Source organism: Pelodiscus sinensis, chromosome 3, assembly GCF_049634645.1.
Source record: "Pelodiscus sinensis isolate JC-2024 chromosome 3, ASM4963464v1, whole genome shotgun sequence".
NCBI classification, from domain to species: domain Eukaryota; kingdom Metazoa; phylum Chordata; order Testudines; family Trionychidae; genus Pelodiscus; species Pelodiscus sinensis.
The window spans coordinates 138,092,512-138,112,081 of NC_134713.1; the positions used below are offsets into that span (position 1 = coordinate 138,092,512).

The 19,570-nt window shown below is 40.8% G+C and overlaps 1 protein-coding gene across 1 annotated transcript in view; it reads left to right on the plus strand.

Annotated features, from left to right (window-relative positions):
- BIRC6 (baculoviral IAP repeat containing 6) overlaps positions 1 to 19,570 on the plus strand; it is a 343,022-nt gene that overhangs the window by 210,360 nt on the left and 113,092 nt on the right. Inside the window, exons 61-65 of the mRNA XM_075924970.1 lie at positions 2,042 to 2,238; positions 7,893 to 8,193; positions 12,094 to 12,311; positions 15,353 to 15,517; positions 17,861 to 18,029. Of these exons, the coding sequence (XP_075781085.1) occupies positions 2,042 to 2,238; positions 7,893 to 8,193; positions 12,094 to 12,311; positions 15,353 to 15,517; positions 17,861 to 18,029 (1,050 nt within the window). The remainder of the gene's footprint in view (positions 1 to 2,041; positions 2,239 to 7,892; positions 8,194 to 12,093; positions 12,312 to 15,352; positions 15,518 to 17,860; positions 18,030 to 19,570) is intronic.

A 19,570-nucleotide genomic window follows, 5' to 3' on the forward strand; every position in this document is an offset into this window, starting at 1 on the left:
TTTGATGTGCATTCTACAGTTGCTCTTTGGGGAATTGGTTTCTTCAAGTTCCATCCTATATCCTCTCTGATCCAGCTTCTGTCCCTTGCACTCCCCTGACATTGCTCTTGCCAAAGTCTGTTAGCCTAGATAAAGCTCAGAACCAGTATACCATGCTCTTCTTTATTGACCTGTCAGCCACCTTTAACACTTACCATAGACTTTCTGATATCCTGCCCTTGATTGTTTCTATCTTTTCTTGGTTGTCCTATGATCTGTAGTCACTCCTCCAGTGTGTCCTTAAGTAGATTATCTTCATCCAACCTCCATTTTTCTTTGAGGTTTATTCAGGGTTCTGTCCTTCTGACCTTGGTTCCTAGCCTTCTCCCTCCACAGCAATGTTTCTTAAGCTTTTTAAGACTGAGGAACACCAAACACATTTTTTTTATGAGGAACATCAAGGATTTTTGGTTGAGTGCGCACAAAAAAAAGGTTGGGGGGGAGGGAATTATTGAGCAAGAAAAAGTGTCATATGCCCCTTTATGGGCGGCCATTTTTAATTCTGTTCTTCTCCGTGGCACACCTCCTACTGCTTTGCGGCACACCATTGTGCCATGGAACACAGTTTAAGAAACACTGCTCTACATCTTGTCGCTAGGAAACTTGATCCTTAAAGAAATTCAGCTACCATTTATTTTTGTGTTGACAAATCTCAAATATGCTTTTCTACAGCCGACTTCTCTCCTTTTCAAAGGAAAATGTTGGTCATTCTCTCTGACATCTTGTGGATTACTATCTATCAGATCAATATCAACATGTCTATAACTGACCCCTTAATCTTTTACTGCAAGCGCTCCCTACTATCTCACTCTCCTACAGTGATTGTTTTTGTAGCACATCAGTTTGTCATAAGAAAATAAGAGAGGCTATCCTGAGTCAGACGAAAAGTCCAGCTAGCCTAATATCTAGTTTTCTGATAGTGGTCAAAGTTAGAGACTTGGAGGGAGTGAACAGAACATGTATCGTCAGGTGTTCATCCCCTGTTGCCCATTCCAGGCTTCTGGCAAAGAGAAACTCGGGCCACCATCCTTGCCCATCCTGGCTTTTGGTGGACCTTGCTTCTGTGAATGTATCTGTCTCTTTTTTTGAATTCTATTGTAGTCTTGGCCTTCAGCATCTTCTGGCAAGGAGTTCCACAAAACAACTTTGCATTGTGTGAATAAATACTTCCTTTCATTTTTTTAAAAATCTGAAGCCATTTAATTTAATTTGGTGACCCATGGTTCTTGTGTTATGAGGCATAATAATCTTCTCAGCACCAGTCATGATTTTACAGATCCATATCATATCTCTCCCAGCCTTACTAATCGTATTAGTCTTATTAATCTTACTTCATGCCACTAATAATTTTTGTTGCTCTGTTTTGAACCTTTTTCAGTTCCAATGCATCTTTTTTGACCATATATGTGTGCATTATTCAAGATGTGGGCATAACATGGATTTTATAGAGGCAATATATTTTCCTGTTCTATCTATCCCTTTCTTCATGTTCCTCGCCTTTCTGCTTGCTGTTTTTACTGCTGCTGCACATTCAGTGTATGTTTTCAGAGAACTATTCACACTGTTGTTTCTTGATAGGTAACGGCTAATTTAGACCCCATCGTTTTATAGCTGTAGCTAGGATGATGTTTTTCTGTGCACCTTACTTTGCATTCATCAGCATTGAATTTCATCTCCCATTTTACTGTCCAGTCACTAAATAAACTAAATATCATTTTTCTTTAGGTCTACAGCTTGAGTCCACATAATTTTTGAAAGCAGACTGATTTGGTTTGTTTTAATAATTCATCATGTTCTTGCCTAAGAGAAAGCTGGTGGTTTTTTTGTACTGGCCTGTTTAACCCCCTTAAAGACATCAATATTTGCTGAAGAAATAACTATAATAGTTGAAGTGCTTCAGTGTTTTTATTTTTTGATCGGAGAAGAAAAAGTTAACATTCTAATGTTTAAGATAACACTTCATTTATGGTTTGGTTCTTCATTTTTTTCCCTGTTTTAATAGAACATGCAGACTTGCTTGGGCCCTGTCCTGAAGATGAAGCACTCACTCCAGGTGATGAGTGTACGGATTCAATGCTGGATGAATCTTTCCTTGAAACATGTCCCATTCAGTCTCCCTTACAAGTTTTTGCAGGAATGGGTGGGTTGGCCCTCATTGCAGAGAGACTTCCTATGCTTTATCCAGATGTAATTCAACAAGTAAGTCAACCAGTTTGATTATTAAAAAGTATGTGCTAGGTTTTTTCTTTGCTACAGTGATTGCCAAGTATTTTTTGTGGCTTGTTTTCTGAGAGTTAAAAATCTTTCCCTCTTTTAGTAAGGCTGGTTTTACTCTTGTGAACTAGCAAGGACCAACATTCACCAAGTTCCTTAGTGGTTCTTCTCTGAAAAACGCTTTATATTTAAGTTCTGATGAATCAAATAACAGATTATATGGCCTGTGCACATGATGGGATCTTAAAATTGCTGCAGGTTTTATTTTACCAGGATTATGGTTTATCATAAGAGAGCAGATGTCAAAACTGAAATCAGTTTTAACAATGTTCCTCTTAAAGCGTATTATTTAAACATTCCTAAAACTGTTTCATGTGTTACCCAAACTGTATTTATTCCTCCAATGAACAATTTACAATATTATGTCCTACTCAGAAGTTCTCACTCAAGAAAAATTCCTAACTTCACAGGGAGTAGTTACAAACGAGGATATTAGCAAAGTTGGAGAAAATTTCACATTTGATTAGTTAAATGCAAGGTATAATTCATAAGATGAGTTACAAATGTCATCTTAACATAAACCAGGTCCTGAGATGTTTGGTTTGAGCACTGTAAGTTTAACCTTAGACTTGAAAATATAACAGTTCAATCTTTCAGACTAATTTTTAATATTTGCATTTGTTTGAATATTAATAGCTAATGCTATATGAAGCATAAAGGAGACTCAGGGATCTTAAAATCAAAATTGCAGTTGTATACTAAAACTTTTATTCGGGCAGGGGCTTTTGTTCCTGATACCTTAGATCACAGAGACGTAGATCTGCATCTTGTTGAACATGAGGGAGGAGTTGGACATTCACATTATAAACTTTTATTCTTCTTTGAATGATTGCAGATGTGCATTCCATTCTTGGTGTATGTGCACCTCATAGATACCAGAAATTTTTCCATCCATGATATCCATCATGGTAGCCTGAGTGCCCTCTGTTTTTATCAACTGCTATAAAACACCTAGTTTAACTCTAATTTGTGTGAAAAGTCACTGAGTGTGTTTTTTTTCCTATTGAAAGGGCAGGTGTTATTTATATACAGGCAGTCCCCGGGTTACGTACAAGATAGGGACTATAGGTTTGTTCTTAAGCTGAATTTGTATGTAAGTTGGAACTGGCTCCAGATTCAGCTGCTGCCACTGAAACTGACCAGGGGCTGCCTACAGGAAGCCGGAGGCAGAGTTGCTCTGCCCCCAGCTTCCTGGAATCAGCCTGATGAGTTTCAACAGCTGCTGAATCTGGAGCCTGGGACAGAACAGCTGGGGCGCTGCCCGGTAGGTTCCCACAGGACCAACCCGGCAGCACCCCAGCTGCTCTACCCGAAGCGTCCCGCAACAAAAGCCTGGTTTGCTGGGGGGGGGCGCACTAGCTGCGCCCTCTCCCCCCCCAGCAGACCAGGGAGACCTGAGCAAAGCCGCACAGGCGGAGGGACCCCGCTGCCCGTGTGGCTTTGCTCTTGTCTCCCTGGGGTGCTGGGGGGAGTCCCCCCAAGTAGACCAGGGAGACCCGAGCAAAGCCGCACGGGCGGAGGGACCCTGCTGCCTGTGCAGCTTTGCTCCTGTCTCCCTGGAGTGCTGGGGTGCTCCTGTCTCCCTGGGGCAAAGCCACTTGACCCCCCCCCCTCCCCCAGCAGACCAGAGGGACAGGAGCAAAGCCGCCCAGGCGGCGGGGGTCCCGCTGCCTGGGTGGCTTTGTTCCCGGGCAAACGAGCAAAGCCGCCCAGGCAGTGGCTTTGCTCGGGTGTCGCTGGTCTGCTGGGGGGGCCCAGTGGCTTTGCTGGATCCCCCCCCAGGAGACCAGGGAGACGGGGAGAAGCTTTTCTCGCCCCCGGAGGACACGGGCGGCGACCCGCCGCCTGTGAGCTCCGGGGCGAGAAAAGCCCCGTTCGTAAGTGCGGATCCGACATAAGTCGGATCCGCGTAAGTCGGGGACTGCCTGTATTTGATTTAAATGTTCAAAGTTTTTCCTGTTCTGTAAAACTGTTCTAGAACAATTACAAATGGTGTCTAAGCATGAGTTATCTTTTAAGAATGTTACTGGTGTCTGTTTGTTTTTTTTAAGTTGAAACCCATAATATTCAGAGTTAAGACTATGCTTAAATTAGGCACTTAAACAGTGTTAACTCTGTCCCTGACAAGGTGATAACTTCCCATCGTCCCTTCTTCGTAAGTAGAGGAGGGGAAATATGCACCTTAAATTTCTTTTATAATCTGGGTTCATACAAACGTGCTGCCAAAATGAGGAGGGTGTAGGTTAGTTGGTTTGTTTTGTTTTTTGGTAACATTAATATTTTCTCTTTTCATGTAAGGTCTCTAAGGGTATGTCTACACTACAATGTTAGTTCGAACTAATGGACGTTAGTTCGAACTAACATTCATAGCCGCTACACTAGCGCTCCGCTAGTTCGACTTTGAATCGAACTAGCGGAGCGCTTAGTTCAAACTAGGAAAACCTCATTTTACGAGGATTAAGCCTAGTTCGAACTTACAAGTTCGAATTAAGGGGTGTGTAGCCCCTTAATTCGAACTAGTGGGAGGCTAGCCCTCCCCAGCTTTCCCTGGTGGCCACTCTGGCCAACACCAGGGAAACTCTATGCCCCCCCTCCCGGCCCCGGACCCCTTAAAGGGGCACGGGCTGGCTACGGTGCCCATGCCAGGTGCAAGCCTACCAGCACCCAGCCAGCAGACCCTGCACCTGGCACGGCACAGAGCCACCCACCCGATGTCCCTCAGCCCACCCCCTCTTCCCGGGACCAGGCTGACGGCTCCCGGGAGCTTGCCCGGGACCGCAAGAGGCGGGCACCTTCCTGGGCTAGTGCTGACATCGTGGACCTTGTCCACGATCTCTGCACTAGGCACAGGAAAGTGGCCCTCTAGGGCAGGAGAGCTGCCAGCCTGGCCACCCAGGAGCAGGTGTGCATGAAAATCAAGGGGGTCCACTGAGACCCCCAACCCTGAGCTTACAATGGCCGTCCTGGGTCAGACCAAAGGTCCATCTAGCCCAGTAGCCTGTCTGCCGACAGCGGCCAACCCTAGGGACCCTGGAGGGGATGGACCGAAGACAGTGACCAAGCCATTTGTCTCGTGCCATCCCTCTCCAGCCTTCCACAAACTTTGGGCAGGGACACCACTCCTACCCCCTGGCTAAGACTACTCCATGGACCCAACCTCCATGACTTGATCTCACTTCCCTTTCAACTCTGTTCTAGTTGTAGCCTTCACAGCCTCCTGCAGCAAGGAGTTCCACAGGTTAACTATTTGCTTTGTGAAGAGGAACTTTCTCTTACTAGTTTCAAGCCTGCTACCCATTCCTTTCCTTTGGTGTCCTCTAGTCCTTCTTTATGGGAACTCATGAAGAACTTTTCTGTATGCACCCTCTCCACCCAACCCCTGCTTTTAGAGACCTCTATCCTGTCCCCCCTCCGTCTCCTCTTTTCTAAGCTGAACAGTCCCAGTCTCTGTAGCCTCTCTTCATCTGGGACCTGTTCCCAACCCCTGATCATGTTAGTTGCCCTCCCCTCTCCCAGCCTTTCTCTTCCCCTCTCCCACCTCCTTTTCCCAGTCTCCCCCAGTTTTGTTCAATAAAGACAGAGTCAATGTTGGAAGAAACATTATCTTTATTTTGTACATCAGGAAGGGGGGCTAGGGAAGGGTAAGTGGAAGGAGGTGAGGGAGGAATGGGGTACGAGCCCCCGATGGGGAGGACTGGGCTGGCTCTGCGGGCTTCTGGGGGTGGAAGCTCTCCTGCAGCCCCCCAATTGCCCCCTCTCCCCAGATGGCAGCCTGCGGCAAGTGCAGCCGGGCTGATGGCCGAGTGCTGTGGATGTGCCCAGTGCGGGTACTCCGGGCACTCCAAGCCAGGACTGCTTTGCAAGCGGGGCACCCCTTAGAACTGTCTGTCCGGGGTGGGGGTTGGGACCCTTTAAGCACAGCCCTCGGCTAGCCTGAGACAGCATCTCCACGCTCTAAGTCCTCCTCTGATGCCCTGCCGGCACTGCTTCCGGCCATCCTTAAGCCCAGTTCAGGGTCCACTCTGTGTGGACTTGCTAGTTCGAATTAGCAAAACGCTAATTCGAACTAGTTTTTAAGTTAGTTCTAAGTTAGTTCGAATTAACGTTGTAGTGTAGACATACCCTCACTTAGTGGTCTGGACAATTTAAGTTTGTGCATTGACATATCTGAATTCTATACTAATGATGCTCTGAAATATGCTTGCTACATCTTCCTAAGGCCTGATTCTGCAAAATGCTGGCATCTCCTTTTAGGTGCGATCAGCAATTTGTAGGGCCTTTTCAAAGGTGGCTAATTGATTGCTTTCGGTATCCTACTTGCCCAATTGTTAAATTTCTTTTGAGTACTGTATATGGCTAAAAAGAAACCCTAATTTTTTAATACCATTGAGACAGTCTAGTTTGTGCAGATATTGATTTATTGCCGCATGTGACAGGCTTGTGGCCTGGTCTTAATACAAGGAAGGAATGGGGTAGGGGGGGAATCTACATTGTTTTGTGATTGTCTTGTTTTCATGAAATAAACCAACTCATTCCGTTTTTTGAACTGGTATTTGAATAGATTCTCTTCAATAAATTGTTATGGTAGCAAGTTCTGTGGATTGTTGAGAAGAAATATACGTTCATAGGTCCCGTCTAACAGAATTATGTCTTTCCCATTTAAATGTTCTGGATTTTTACAAAACAAGTAACTTGGAAACAACACAAAGTGCATAGTACGTGTAAGCAAATCATAGCATAAATATAAACACAAGGCTTTAATTATATCAGATCAGTTGATCCAAATAATAGGAACTGTTGAATTTTTCGTTACATTTCATCGTCATGCTTACGGTGATCTGATTATACTTGTACAAGATGTCAGGGTGAGCTCAATAAACTATGAAACAGCATTGTCATAAATACATGTGCTGACACAAACTAGTATTCCTCTCCAAATGGGTCTGTCTTGTGGGCGCAAGTGTCTGCCCCGTAGTTGACTGTGCAAGATCAGGACATGATAAAAATCTCTTAAAGACTAATGTCACACACACAGCATCAGGATCCTAAAAGCAGTCAGCTTGGCAGATTTAAAAAACATTCAAAGACTGACAAGCAAAGGGCTTTTTTATTTTAGTATTAGTTTTAACAGCTTGTAGTTATTTTTTCTAGTTTTTGGGTATGTAGCTGAGAGCAATTAAATATGCTAGTTAAATAAGTTTCATTTCCTTTGTTAGGAGTATATTTTATGATTCTGAACTAAATTGACCATCTATAATCTAAGACTAATGTGCATATACAGAGTTCTCAGTATTTTTAAAATAAATGCTAAATGCAGTTTTATTTTACCTACATATGATTTTTTTTTAAAAAATTAAATGTAACAAACATTTTCTATTTCTGCATTAAGTTGGATCTGTTTTATCTGGGACAGGGTCAGTGTATTTTTATTTTGGCATGTTTTCATGCATGTATTGTATATAAAAAGTTAGTATATTCCTTCAACCTTAATTCTAACTGTAATGAGTTTGTGTATTGCAAGAATTGACTCTAAAGGGTTGACTCTTCCAAAGACTTGACTTTTTTTGTTGCTTTTGAAGGTGAGTGCTCCAGTAGTTGCATCCACTACACAAGAAAAGCAGAAGGACAGTGATCAGTTTGAATGGGTTACCATTGAGCAATCAGGAGAACTTGTTTATGAAGCCCCGGAAACCATTGCTGCAGAGCCTCCACCAATTAAATCAACAGTGCAAACTATGTCTCCCATACCAGCTCATTCTTTGGCTGCCTTTGGATTGTTTCTTCGTCTCCCTGGCTATGCAGAGGTGCTGTTAAAAGAGAGGAAACATGCCCAGTGTCTGCTTAGATTGGTGTTAGGAGTTACAGATGATGGCGAAGGAAGTATGTACTGTAACTACTACATTTATTTGTGTAAAATTGCTAAATTGTTTTAACTTACATTTAAGTGTATTTTACAATGCAATGGTTCAGAAGGAGATTGAAATTGTTTTGTGTAGTTTGTGAAGAAATCAATCTTATCCACATCCGGGATCATAAAGGAAAATTGAAAGCTGGCTGACAGATTTTAAAGTAGTTGTCATAGGGAATCATCACTGAATGAGGGTGTTTCTAGTGGGGTTCCATGAGGCAAAGTACTAGGCCCAATGCTACTGTAGAAACCATTTCATATTTAGCTAGAAGCCGTCTTGTATAACAGAAACCATTTCAGCTTTTCTCTCAAGCACGTAGACCAGAGTGAACTTTCTGTCACCCCGTGAGAAGAGGCCTACAGGATGGGCTATTGGTATGTGTTAATTGGCCTGTTTGGGACAGGAGATGTACTCCCTTGTACCTGTCCGCCATCTTGCTGATAAAGCTTTGTTTTTCCAAGTTTAATTGAGGATTTCTGTAATTGGATGCCCTGATGTCGGACTGTTTGGCTAAGGGTATGAAGATAGTTGGATTGATTGTATTAGCCAGCCTTACTGGGCCTGGTTTTGCTGGGACCACGTTTGGCTCATGCTGTGCTTTATTAATTAATAAAGCTGTTTGTTAGCTGCCTAAATAGAGAGGAGTGTTTTTGCTTCGACACTACTCAACATTTTCTTCCGTGTCTGGTAATAAATTTAAATTAACTGCTAGTTAAACTTTGTAGATGTCACAAAGATTGGCAGAAATGAAGAAGGCAGTTCACTTGGAGCAATCTGGAGAACTTGGTAACTGGGCGCATTTAAAAAAATGCTTTTTTGATGCAGCCAATTGCAGAGTTATGTGTCTAGGAGCAAGGAATGCTTGTCATAAATACAGACTGTACAGGACTGTATCCGGAAGAGCAGTGCTTATGAGAAGAATTCAGGGTTATAATGGACAAGCAGCTCAGCATGAGCTCCCAGTGTATTTCTGTAGCATAAAGAACTAATGCAATTATTGCATGTAAAATGGGGACAGGGGTGATCTCTGCCTGGTAGGGAGAGGGGCAGGGAAAGGAGGAAATGTGAGGGCACCTGGCTTCAGCAATTAAAATGTAGGGGGCACGTGATAAATCTAGGAGAGCATGTCACACATACCACCACCCCCTTACGTGTCGCATCTAAACAGCAGAAGAGAAAATAGGAAAAGGAAGCAATATTTACTTTTCTTTCAGTACTAGATTTACTTGGCATTGTTCAAGTCCTTAACTCAGTTAATTTTAGTTTTTCTTCATTTATGTCATTCTGTGGTGGGGCTGACGGATGAGGGTTCAGTATGCAGTTGTTGAACAAACAAACTCACGAATAGACAGATGGACATTTCTAAAACATATATTAAAAATTGGATAGACCAATATTGGAATACTGTAGGTAGCTCTGGTGTCCACACTTTGAAAAAGATGTTGAAATATCAAAGAGGATGCAGAAGACACACAAAAATGATTCCAGGCCAGGAGAATATGCCTTAGAGTAAGATAATTACATTTCTTTAACTTATCCAAAAGAAGATTGAGAGATGTTTCAATTACAATGTATAAATACCTTCACAGGGAGAAAATACTGGGTACTAATACTGGGTAATGGGTACGGCTTTCAGTCTGGGTGAGACCTGCATAATAAGACCCAGTGGCTTGATGCATTCAAATTGGAGATAAGGCACACACTTCTAACATTTTAAGATTGAGTGTGATTAACCATTGGAACATACTATCAATGGAAATGGTAAATTCTCAATCTTATTAGCTACGTCTGTATAGCAAGACTGGGTGCCTTCTGAAAGATGTATGCTTTAGCCCAACACAAATTATGGGGTTCAACACAGGGTAAACTGAGTAAAATTTAAGGGCCTGTAATACATAGGCTGTCAGACTAGATGATTTAACGGTCTAATAATAATCATTATTATACCTTTAGACCATTCTGGCCTTAAACTCTATGAATTTTGTGTAGGGCCAAACCAGTGAGGTTTGTGTTCTATTTTGTTTGGTAACACAAACAATGGATGTGGGCAAGGCTAATAAAATTGACTTTAAGATCTTTAATAGAAGATGTAGCGAATGTTTTTCTGGATCTCCTGAATCCAGTGGTAGCCAGATAAAAACAAACAAATTTCTCACTCAGTTCAGATACCCTAGCGGCCTTTTTTTCTGAGGGAGACATGGTTCTTTCATGTTTAATTAACCAGGCTTTATCCCTTTGTGAAGGTTAGGCCCCTATATACCTCTAGTATTGAAAAAGAGCCTGTTCCTACATTCTAAATTGGCTAAGTGCCCTAAGGGGGGATACCTTTGCTTCATAGCACATATTTCCACATTTAGAACTGCTGCAAAAACCAAAAGGGGACAGAAGCAATAAACTTCTCAAGTTGTTCAGCTGGTCCCACGAACGTTGGCTTTTGTTTTTCTTAGTTTTATGTTTTTGCTGTTACATGATACATACTATGGGAGACAAAGTAAGCTAAATAACACATGAAATTTCATGTCTGGGTATTTTCCTTCAGATTAGGGTAGTATGCTGTCTGGAGGACCATCTGAATCTCATCCCTAGCATGCTTCTTTTACATAGTGTGAAGATCTAGATCTGCAAATCCATGATATGGCCCAAAATAATTACCATGGAAAAAAAACACACCTCAGAGGCAAATCGTATATTGATGTTCACTCAGGTCTTACTCCCATGCAGTTTTGACAGCCTATAGAAAATGAGAATAAGTACTTTACGTGACAAGAAAAAGAGACACTAGTCATGGGACTTCTTGCACTCATGGGATAATAAGATTTTCCTTTATACAGTAGTCTGCTTTGTTCCTAAAAGTACTTCTGTATTTTGGTTAAGTTTGTATATTCTGTGATTTTTTTTAAGCAAAAATCTCAAGAGAATCACTTTCCTGTCAATAAATCTAACATATTAACAAATAGTTACCAGTTACTTATGTAGAAAAAGTTATCGAACAGTTAGATATTTAAAATATTTTCAAGAATTGAGCAATGTCTCCCTCATTCTTGTAAACAGTGTGTGCGCTTTTTTTCTTTTGAAATATTTTGAGTCAAATAGGGCAGAAGAGTACATAAATAGGGCAGTTTTAACTATGTACATTGTATTAACAGGCAAGAGTATTGTTATACTATAATTTTACAAACCATTATCCTCTTCATCCTCCATTACTCTATCAAGTTAAAACATAATTTTAAAATCCTGTAACGAAAATGTATTGAACTGCTACAATGTAATTGTATAATCATCTCATGAATACCATTACAGTTTGTAACACGAAGCCGTGTTAGTCCGTAAATTTTAAAATGAGCAGTCCTGTAGCACCTTAGAGACTAACAAAAATATATTGTATCATTGTGGACAAAATCTTCTTCCTCAGATAGAGTGAAGAAAAAAGGGGGACGCTCACAATTTGTAACAGAAAAAGAATAGAGGAGGGTAAAAAAGTACCTATTAATTGTAGTACCAGTGCTAATGTGGCTAATTGAGTGGTGTGGAAGTATCCCATGCTTTCAAAAATATGACCAACTCTGTGATTTAGTGCAATGAGCATTGTTAACGAACCTTCGGAAATGAGGGTTTAAATCTTATTTTTAAATCACAAATTATATGCATTTATTGGTCTTTGCCTACATCATAAAGGAAACCAATTTGCCTCTTGCCTATCTTTCCCACCAGTTTTCCTAAAAAGCTCAGAATAAAATAATATATTCTTCTAAAGATTTATTGTTTTTCAGAAACGTAGCTGGATATGTGCAATAAATCATTGTAAAGATGAACATTATGTGCTGAACTTCTAAAAGGTAATATTTAATGTTTTTATATTTTCTCAACCTAGGCCATATCCTGCAGTCCCCATCGGCTAATGTGCTTCCAACCCTTCCATTTCATGTGCTGCGCAGTTTGTTCAGCACTACACCATTGACTACTGATGATGGAGTACTGCTTAGGCGGATGGCACTGGAAATAGGGGCAGTGCATCTTATCCTTGCTTGTCTATCTGCTCTGAGTCACCATGCCCCAAGAGTGCCCAACTCTAGTCCCAACCAGTCAGAGGTAAGCGTAAACTTAGCTTTCATCTAGTGACTGACATAGCAACAATAAGCTCTTCTCTTGGATCTGAGAGTAGTAGACCAGTTCCCTCAGAATAAATTTACATGGGTGTATACTTCATATTCTTTATAATCCAAAATATACAGGAAGTATCAAAGTGATCCTTGATGTGAAGTGACTAAACAAATGACTGAGGAAAGTAAAATTCTGGTTAGTAACTCTAGCGTCAACCATAGTTGTTCTGTATTCAAGAGACTTCCATATGTGTTGGACTGGCAGATGTTTATCTCCACATTACCATATGTTCTTGTCATGGTAACTTCCTGAAATGTGTGCTCAAACCTTGCACTTTGAGCATCAGACCCTAACTTTCTGATTCATCTTCAGCTACTAGGGTTGGCATCGTGATGCTAGTAAGGATTCTAACAGGGCTCTGGTCCAAAAGTACTCATACCCCATTTTAGGTAACATTTTGATCAAACTTCCATCCAGAGCAGCAGCTCAGTAAACAGATTCTCCAAAAATTACTTTATAGGGTTCAAAACCCTCTTTCCAGATAGTAATAGTACATGATTTTGCATTCTGACTGGACAGAATTTTTTTCCCCTCTGGATGTTAGTGAACTGAACATAAGAATGGCTAAACTGGGTCAGATTAATGGTCTGGCTGGCCCAAAATCCTATCTTCTGATAGTGACCAATGCCATGTGCTTCAGAGGGGCATGAACAGAACAGAACAATCATCAAGTGGTCCTCCTTTTGTCATCCTCTTCAATCTTCTGGCAAACAGAGGCTAAAGAGACTCAAATCATGGTGTTGAGAACACAAAAGTATGTTGAAAGTTTAACTGTTGCAGCTTCCACATTTGTAACAAATGGGTGTCTTGGTGGGTGGGGAGCACACATGGAAAACAGGACCGCCAGATGGAAAGACTGCCACATGGAAAAGGGAAATTATCAGTGTCCTAGAATTCACAGAAATGAATGTGCTACAAAGCTTTTAAGATCACTGCATTAGAAGCAAGCGTGTTTTGATTCAGTCTGATCCCACCACCGTAGTCACGTTTCCAAAAATTGGCAAAATCAGAATCTCATAGCTTCTCTCAGAAGCAAGGAAATTGTTCTGGGCAGAAAAGAATGTTTTATCAACTCAGAGCAGTACACACCCAGGATACCCAGAGTGTCTCAGCAGGATTGGCTGAGCTGTTAACCAACCAACAAATCTGAATGGTGTGTGAATTAGAAAATCTTTTAACTAATGACTAAGCAATTCAGGCACCTGAAAGTAAGCCTCCCTTGCAAATCGCCAAAATGTGAAACTATAGTCCTCTGTTTCACCAGTGAAGTGGTTTCACTGTCTATAGGAGCAGGTGCCCTTACACAGGTGACAGGCTGTTTGCGGTCTCCCTCCTCCCTGTGATAGGAAAGTTAATGTTAAAAAAAATGACTCACCAAGCCTGTACTGAGGCCAGTATTCTTGAGGTGGGGATTCCCCAGAAGTGCTGAAGTCCTCATGGTAGCTCCCTTCAAATCCAGTGAGACAGCATATACACACAGTAACCAGTCTCAGAGATTGAGCACATTGTAGTTTCACTAGCAAGTAGGTTCCAATTTAAAACTAAAACCATGAAAGCAAAGCTTTGTCAATAAGTTACTGCAAAGGCCATAATAATATACTCTTACAATATAACAATGCTATAATTTAAAATGTTAAAACTTCTTTACTGGCAGTAAAAAGATTTCTAAGATGCCAGGTAGATATATTTGTATTGGAATCTTTTTTTTCTAATTCAAAATTTTCTTAATTTTTAACTCACTGTTTATATATTTTAAAGTTACATGCATCAGTGGTATTTGCTTTTTATAATGTATAGTATTAACAGCTTTATTTCCTCATTCTCTTTGCTATATTTGAAACAAAACAGAAAGTGAAGATCAGAAGAGAAAATTAAGTCATCTCCAGTTTTTGGTGCAGGCCAAAATTTTCTGTCTGGGATGCCTGACGTTAGGCACATAAATAGGTGACCTGCTTTTCTAAAGTACTCATTTTCAAAGCTCTCAGTAATTCTAATGGAACCTCTGGGTGCTCAGTATTTCTGAAAAGCAGGTCACGTATTTAGGTGCTAAATACATGTTTCAGTGCATAACTTTCCAATTCCAGTTGGGAATTTTTTTTCAGCATGCTTATCTGTTATATATGATGATTCATCTAAGATCTGGCAGCTATCTTTTATATTTAACACAGTGACCAGAATATTTTGCACATATTAAAACAGTTTACTAATCTTAATGCTATTTTGCAATTAAATGTGTGTTATAATTTAAATGCAGTAGTGAGCACTATAAAAGTAAGTAATCTGAACATCTTAAAAAAAATAGTGAAATGGGGTTCATGACACTCTAAAGCCAGGGAGTATTATACCCATTTTACTGGAGTAGAAACTAAGATACCATTGAGTTTAAATGACTTTGGCCGCATATGAATTCTGTGGCCAAGTTGACATATACCGTTTCTCCTGATTTGTATGCTTACACCTTAACAATTCCACTCTTCTTTTTAGCAAATTTATTCACAGTTAAACTGTGTAGTTTCATAATACAAGTTTCAGTAGGCTGCAGAAAGGTTTTGAAATGACATTTTATCTTTAGTTCAAATATATCTGATTATAATTTTGATTAAACTTGACTAGATTTTAGTGCTGGTTGTAGAGCTTTGTCATTTAACATGATCCTAATTAGCCTTCATTAGTGAATATTGTAAAATATTATTGCCAATGAGGTTACAGTGAGCAGAAAAACTATTTACTTTCCCATGCAAACTGAAAATTACATGGGATAATTTATAGTCCTGGTTCTGTACTAGAAATCTACCTTCATTGCAGAGACTTTTCTGTCCTGGGTGTTGAATTCCAGTGGATGTCCCTGAGTTGTGTTTTAATAAATAAGTTTAAAAAAAACAAAAAACAAAAAGGGTCCTTTCCTGAAGGACAGGAGGAATTTGATAGGACCTGGACAACATGATATAGAATCACTTTGTTTTTATTAGCCGCAAGTGTCGAACACACATAACAGTGCATCAACAGAAGAACAGCAACTATACTGGGCTAAGGGTACTGGCTTTGGAACTGGCTCCACTGCTTCTGGATGGGATGTAGAACAAGCTTTGACTAAACAAAGACTGGAAGAAGAGCATGTCACCTGTCTTTTGCAGGTATGAAATGGTAAAGTGTGATTGACCCATATAAGCAGGGCTCAACAAACTGCTGAATCTACTCGCCTGTGGCGAGTAGATTTCAGCCAGTCGCTCGGTGTACCCCATTCACCGGTGCCAGTCTGGTGCGGTGCCAGTCTGGTGCATGCGCAGTGCGGGGCTAGTGAGTAGCTCTCGCTGGGGTTTGTCAAGCCCTGCATATAAGCATTCATGCATGTGGTGGTAATAAAGTTGAGAACGTTTGAAAATGTAGGACTGAACCATATGGAGTAGAAAATTCCAATAAACTGTTTGCTTAAAGTTGGACGCAATACACCTGTGACCTCAAGTAATAAATTGTGCAGCTGTTTTGTTAGATATTTGCAAGCTAAGCTACTGAAAACAGGAGGTTGTAACCTTGATGTGCATAATAGCTTTGTAGCAAAAGTGGATGTCCCTGTGGTTATAGGATATGGGGAGGTATTTGTTCCTGGCCACCAAAATTAAGAGTTTATGCCAGCCTTTCAGGATTGGGGAGTATTTTTCTACGTTCTCTAAATATACAAGCTACTTTATCAAGCTCAGGAAGGTTGCAATAGCATTGTCTTTTATAGATTGAGTTCGGTGCTTTAGGACTTTCAGGATCACATGAGAGTATAGAGCAGTGGTCATGCATGGTGCCAGCCCCGGGCGTGTGGGCAGCCCTGCCACTAGGTGTGGGGTGCGTGAGCGGTCCCGCCCCTGGACGCCAGGCGTGTGAGTGGCCCCGCCCCCAGGCGCCCGGCAGCCACGAAAGGTTGGGGACCACTGGTATAGAGCACGTCCTTGTTCATCCAAGTACAGGGTGTCAAACACAAATTAGTATGAGCTCACAAGAAGCTGAAGTTTAAATGATGAACAATTAAGGTTTTTGTTTTCCCCTGGAGGAAGATCACCTATAAGTTATAACTTCTATCATGGTAATACATAAAAAAAGGAGCAGAACACGGAAGTGGACATGTTTAGCTATCAGCAGATGGACAGCTCTGAAGGTTCACTGAACCAAGAATATTCTAGCAGATTTATGTGGTTCTTTTACACTCCCATGTTAGACCTGTTTGCATCCAGGCAAAAACAAAGGCAATGGCAGTTCATCAGAGAAGCAGGCTTAGGAGACTAGGTTTAGATTAATTTAATCTAGTGTGCCAAATAAGCTTCATCATGATTTCCCTCTTTTCCCACTAGCAAGGTGGTAATTTTTAAGTCTATTCTTGTTATCCAAAATTTTCCAAGAAGGCAGTTTTCAGACCTATATTACTAGTCTCAGAGAGCTCCATTTTCACCAGGCATATCTCTCTTCTCTGGGTTTGTTCAGTGTACCACTAAATTTGAGACATTTACATTTTATCTATCATTATCTGAAATAAAATTAAGCTCACATCCTTAGCCCCACCCTAGAGCCCACACTCTAGTTTAAATTATGCTGGGTCATGAGTATCAACCATTTTCTTCAACTGGGTCATGAGGGAAAAGTTTGAAAATCACTGGCTAAGCTAATCTTAACGGCTGAGAGAGCACAGAGGAGAGGCATTTTTTTAACTTGCTCAGCCCTGAGATATATCAAATGTAACAGGTAAAACAATAGTTTCCAGAAAACTAGTTAAAATCATGATCGGTGATAGAACACAAGCTTCATGCACCCTGCAAGACAGTTCACTACACAGACAAGGTAGAAGATAACTGAATTATTCACAAAGTAAAGATCAGTGGCAGTCTTCAGATGTAGACCCATGCAGGGAGTAATCTCATCAGAAATGAGGGAAGCATGGATAACTGGTGAGGTCTATATTTAAAAGTAAAAGTTGTAATCTCTTGGCTAGATAAAGGTATTCTCTTGTTACTTTACCATCAAAGATCCAACAAGTTGTGCATCTTACTAATGAGAGATCAGATATCTACTCTACTGTCATCACTTTTCCATATGATTTACAAATTGGATTTATCATGGGATTAAAGTTGAGATAGGATGTATTTAGAAGGTAGCTATTCTGTTAGGAATGTCAAAACTCTCCCAATGGCACATTTAAAAGATATGCTTTAATGCTTTCAATTGTTTTTTTTTAAATGCCAACTTTTACTTGTATAATAATTTGAAGTGGCTTTATTTAAAGTTGTTTATATTTTTAGTTTTGCAAAAATAGTATTAAACTGTGATCTAGTAATTTCTGTATAGGATTCTATCTAAATCATCTTTGACAGTGTATTTTTTTTGCATAATTTTGCAAATTAAAAGGCAGTCATTAAGTAGATATGGACAATTTGAGGTCTTTCCTCTAAGATGCATCAGATTTTGACTAAGTGTCTCAATATATTTTAAAATTTCAGGTACTTGCTAGTTACATAAATCCTGCAGGGAGCATATCAAATGGAGAGACCCAGACTAGCCATGAGGGCAGAGGACAAAACAGCAATGCCCTTCCATCAGTTCTGTTAGAGCTGCTCAGTCAATCTTGTCTCATTCCAGCAATGTCGTCATACCTCCGTAATGATTCAGGTAAAGTGCTCCTGTTTTTTTTAAAAGTATATTGCACTTCTTTCCCTGAAATAAGCCTGGTGGAGAAGCAGCGCTGCTATTGACTATCTCATGGAAAATGTAAAAAGTCATTTGTAAGTGAATCTCATGCTACTGAAAAAAAAATCCCTGCAAATTTCCATCGGTTACTTCTGACATTTTTTTTAAAAAGTGGAAAAGCATATTTTTATTACTCCTTTATAGTAGATTTACTTAAGTCTTCTGAAATTAATTTTTTCACCTTTTTGTTTTGTACCAGTTTAAATTCTTGCATAGTTTCAAATTATCCCTTTTTTAAAAAGCCAGAAATACTTAACATTAAATTGTTTACAGATTTATATGTGTGATTTTTCCAGGTGATAATTTTTGTATCCTATTCTTCAAGATGAGGGATGTGGGCATGTGCTCTGCACTGCTGGGAGTGTAAAGTGTTCTATAGCAGTTTCTGTTGGTTTACTCATGCCTGCTATGCCATCTCGAGCTGCTAACCAAAGGCATAAGTAGGAGTGTGGTTATTGGGTCTTTAGTTGATGATCTTTCTGTCAGAAGTGTGTGGTGTTAATGAGAAATCTTCAGTTGACTTAGCATTAGTGTGCATGCACATGCCAGTTGTTAGCATTGTAAGCAAGAAATCCTGCTTAAAGATAACGTACATTTTGTTAAAATGAGTGAGCCCTACCATTACTTCTGAACTCTAAAGGAGAAGGTGGGAGTAGGTATTCAGCCAGGAATGATTTTGTACCTTTTAAAAAATTTTAGTTTCGTTCTCCTCAAGTTAAACTAGATGATCCTTCATAGATGTCATGGATTACCACTGCAGTATGGAAACGGGTTGCAGGTGTATACTATTTCATTCGTTGAGGCATAAGACAAATCATTTGTTATCGGAGTTAACTTTTAAAATTGCTTTTTTCATAGCCATGCATATATACAATGAAATATAGACTGTTGAGTTGGCGCTGTTACTGCTCTGCAGAACGTGGGGCATTGCATTATTTTTGGGTTGAAGCAGATCAAGGAAGTCTCAGGAAACCTCAATCAACAAAAAATTTTAACAATGTGAAGAATGTTTCTTTTGATGTTTTAGAGTATTTGGCACATCGCTATAGTATTACCTCATTTTCAAGAATACTCTGGTCAAATATTTGTAAGCTTGCAGCTCAAGTTTAAGATAAATCAGAGTACAGGCAGTCCCCGAGTTACGCGGATCCGACTTATGTCGGATCCGCAGTTACGAACGGGGCCGTTCCTCTCCCTGGTCCCCAGCAGACCAGGGAGAGGAAGCAAAGCGGCGGAACACGTGGGCAGCGGACAGGGCTGTCCGCTGCCCACGCGCTCCGAGGCTTGGCTCTGCTTTGCCCCCCCCCCCCCCCCCCAGTCTGCAGACCAAGGGGATGGGGGGAGGGGGCAAAGCAGAGCCAAGCCTCGGAGCGCGTGGGCAGCGGACAGCCCTGTCCGCTGCCCACGTGTTCCGCCGCTTTGCTCCCCGTCCCCCTGGTCTGCAGACCAGGGGGACGGGGAAC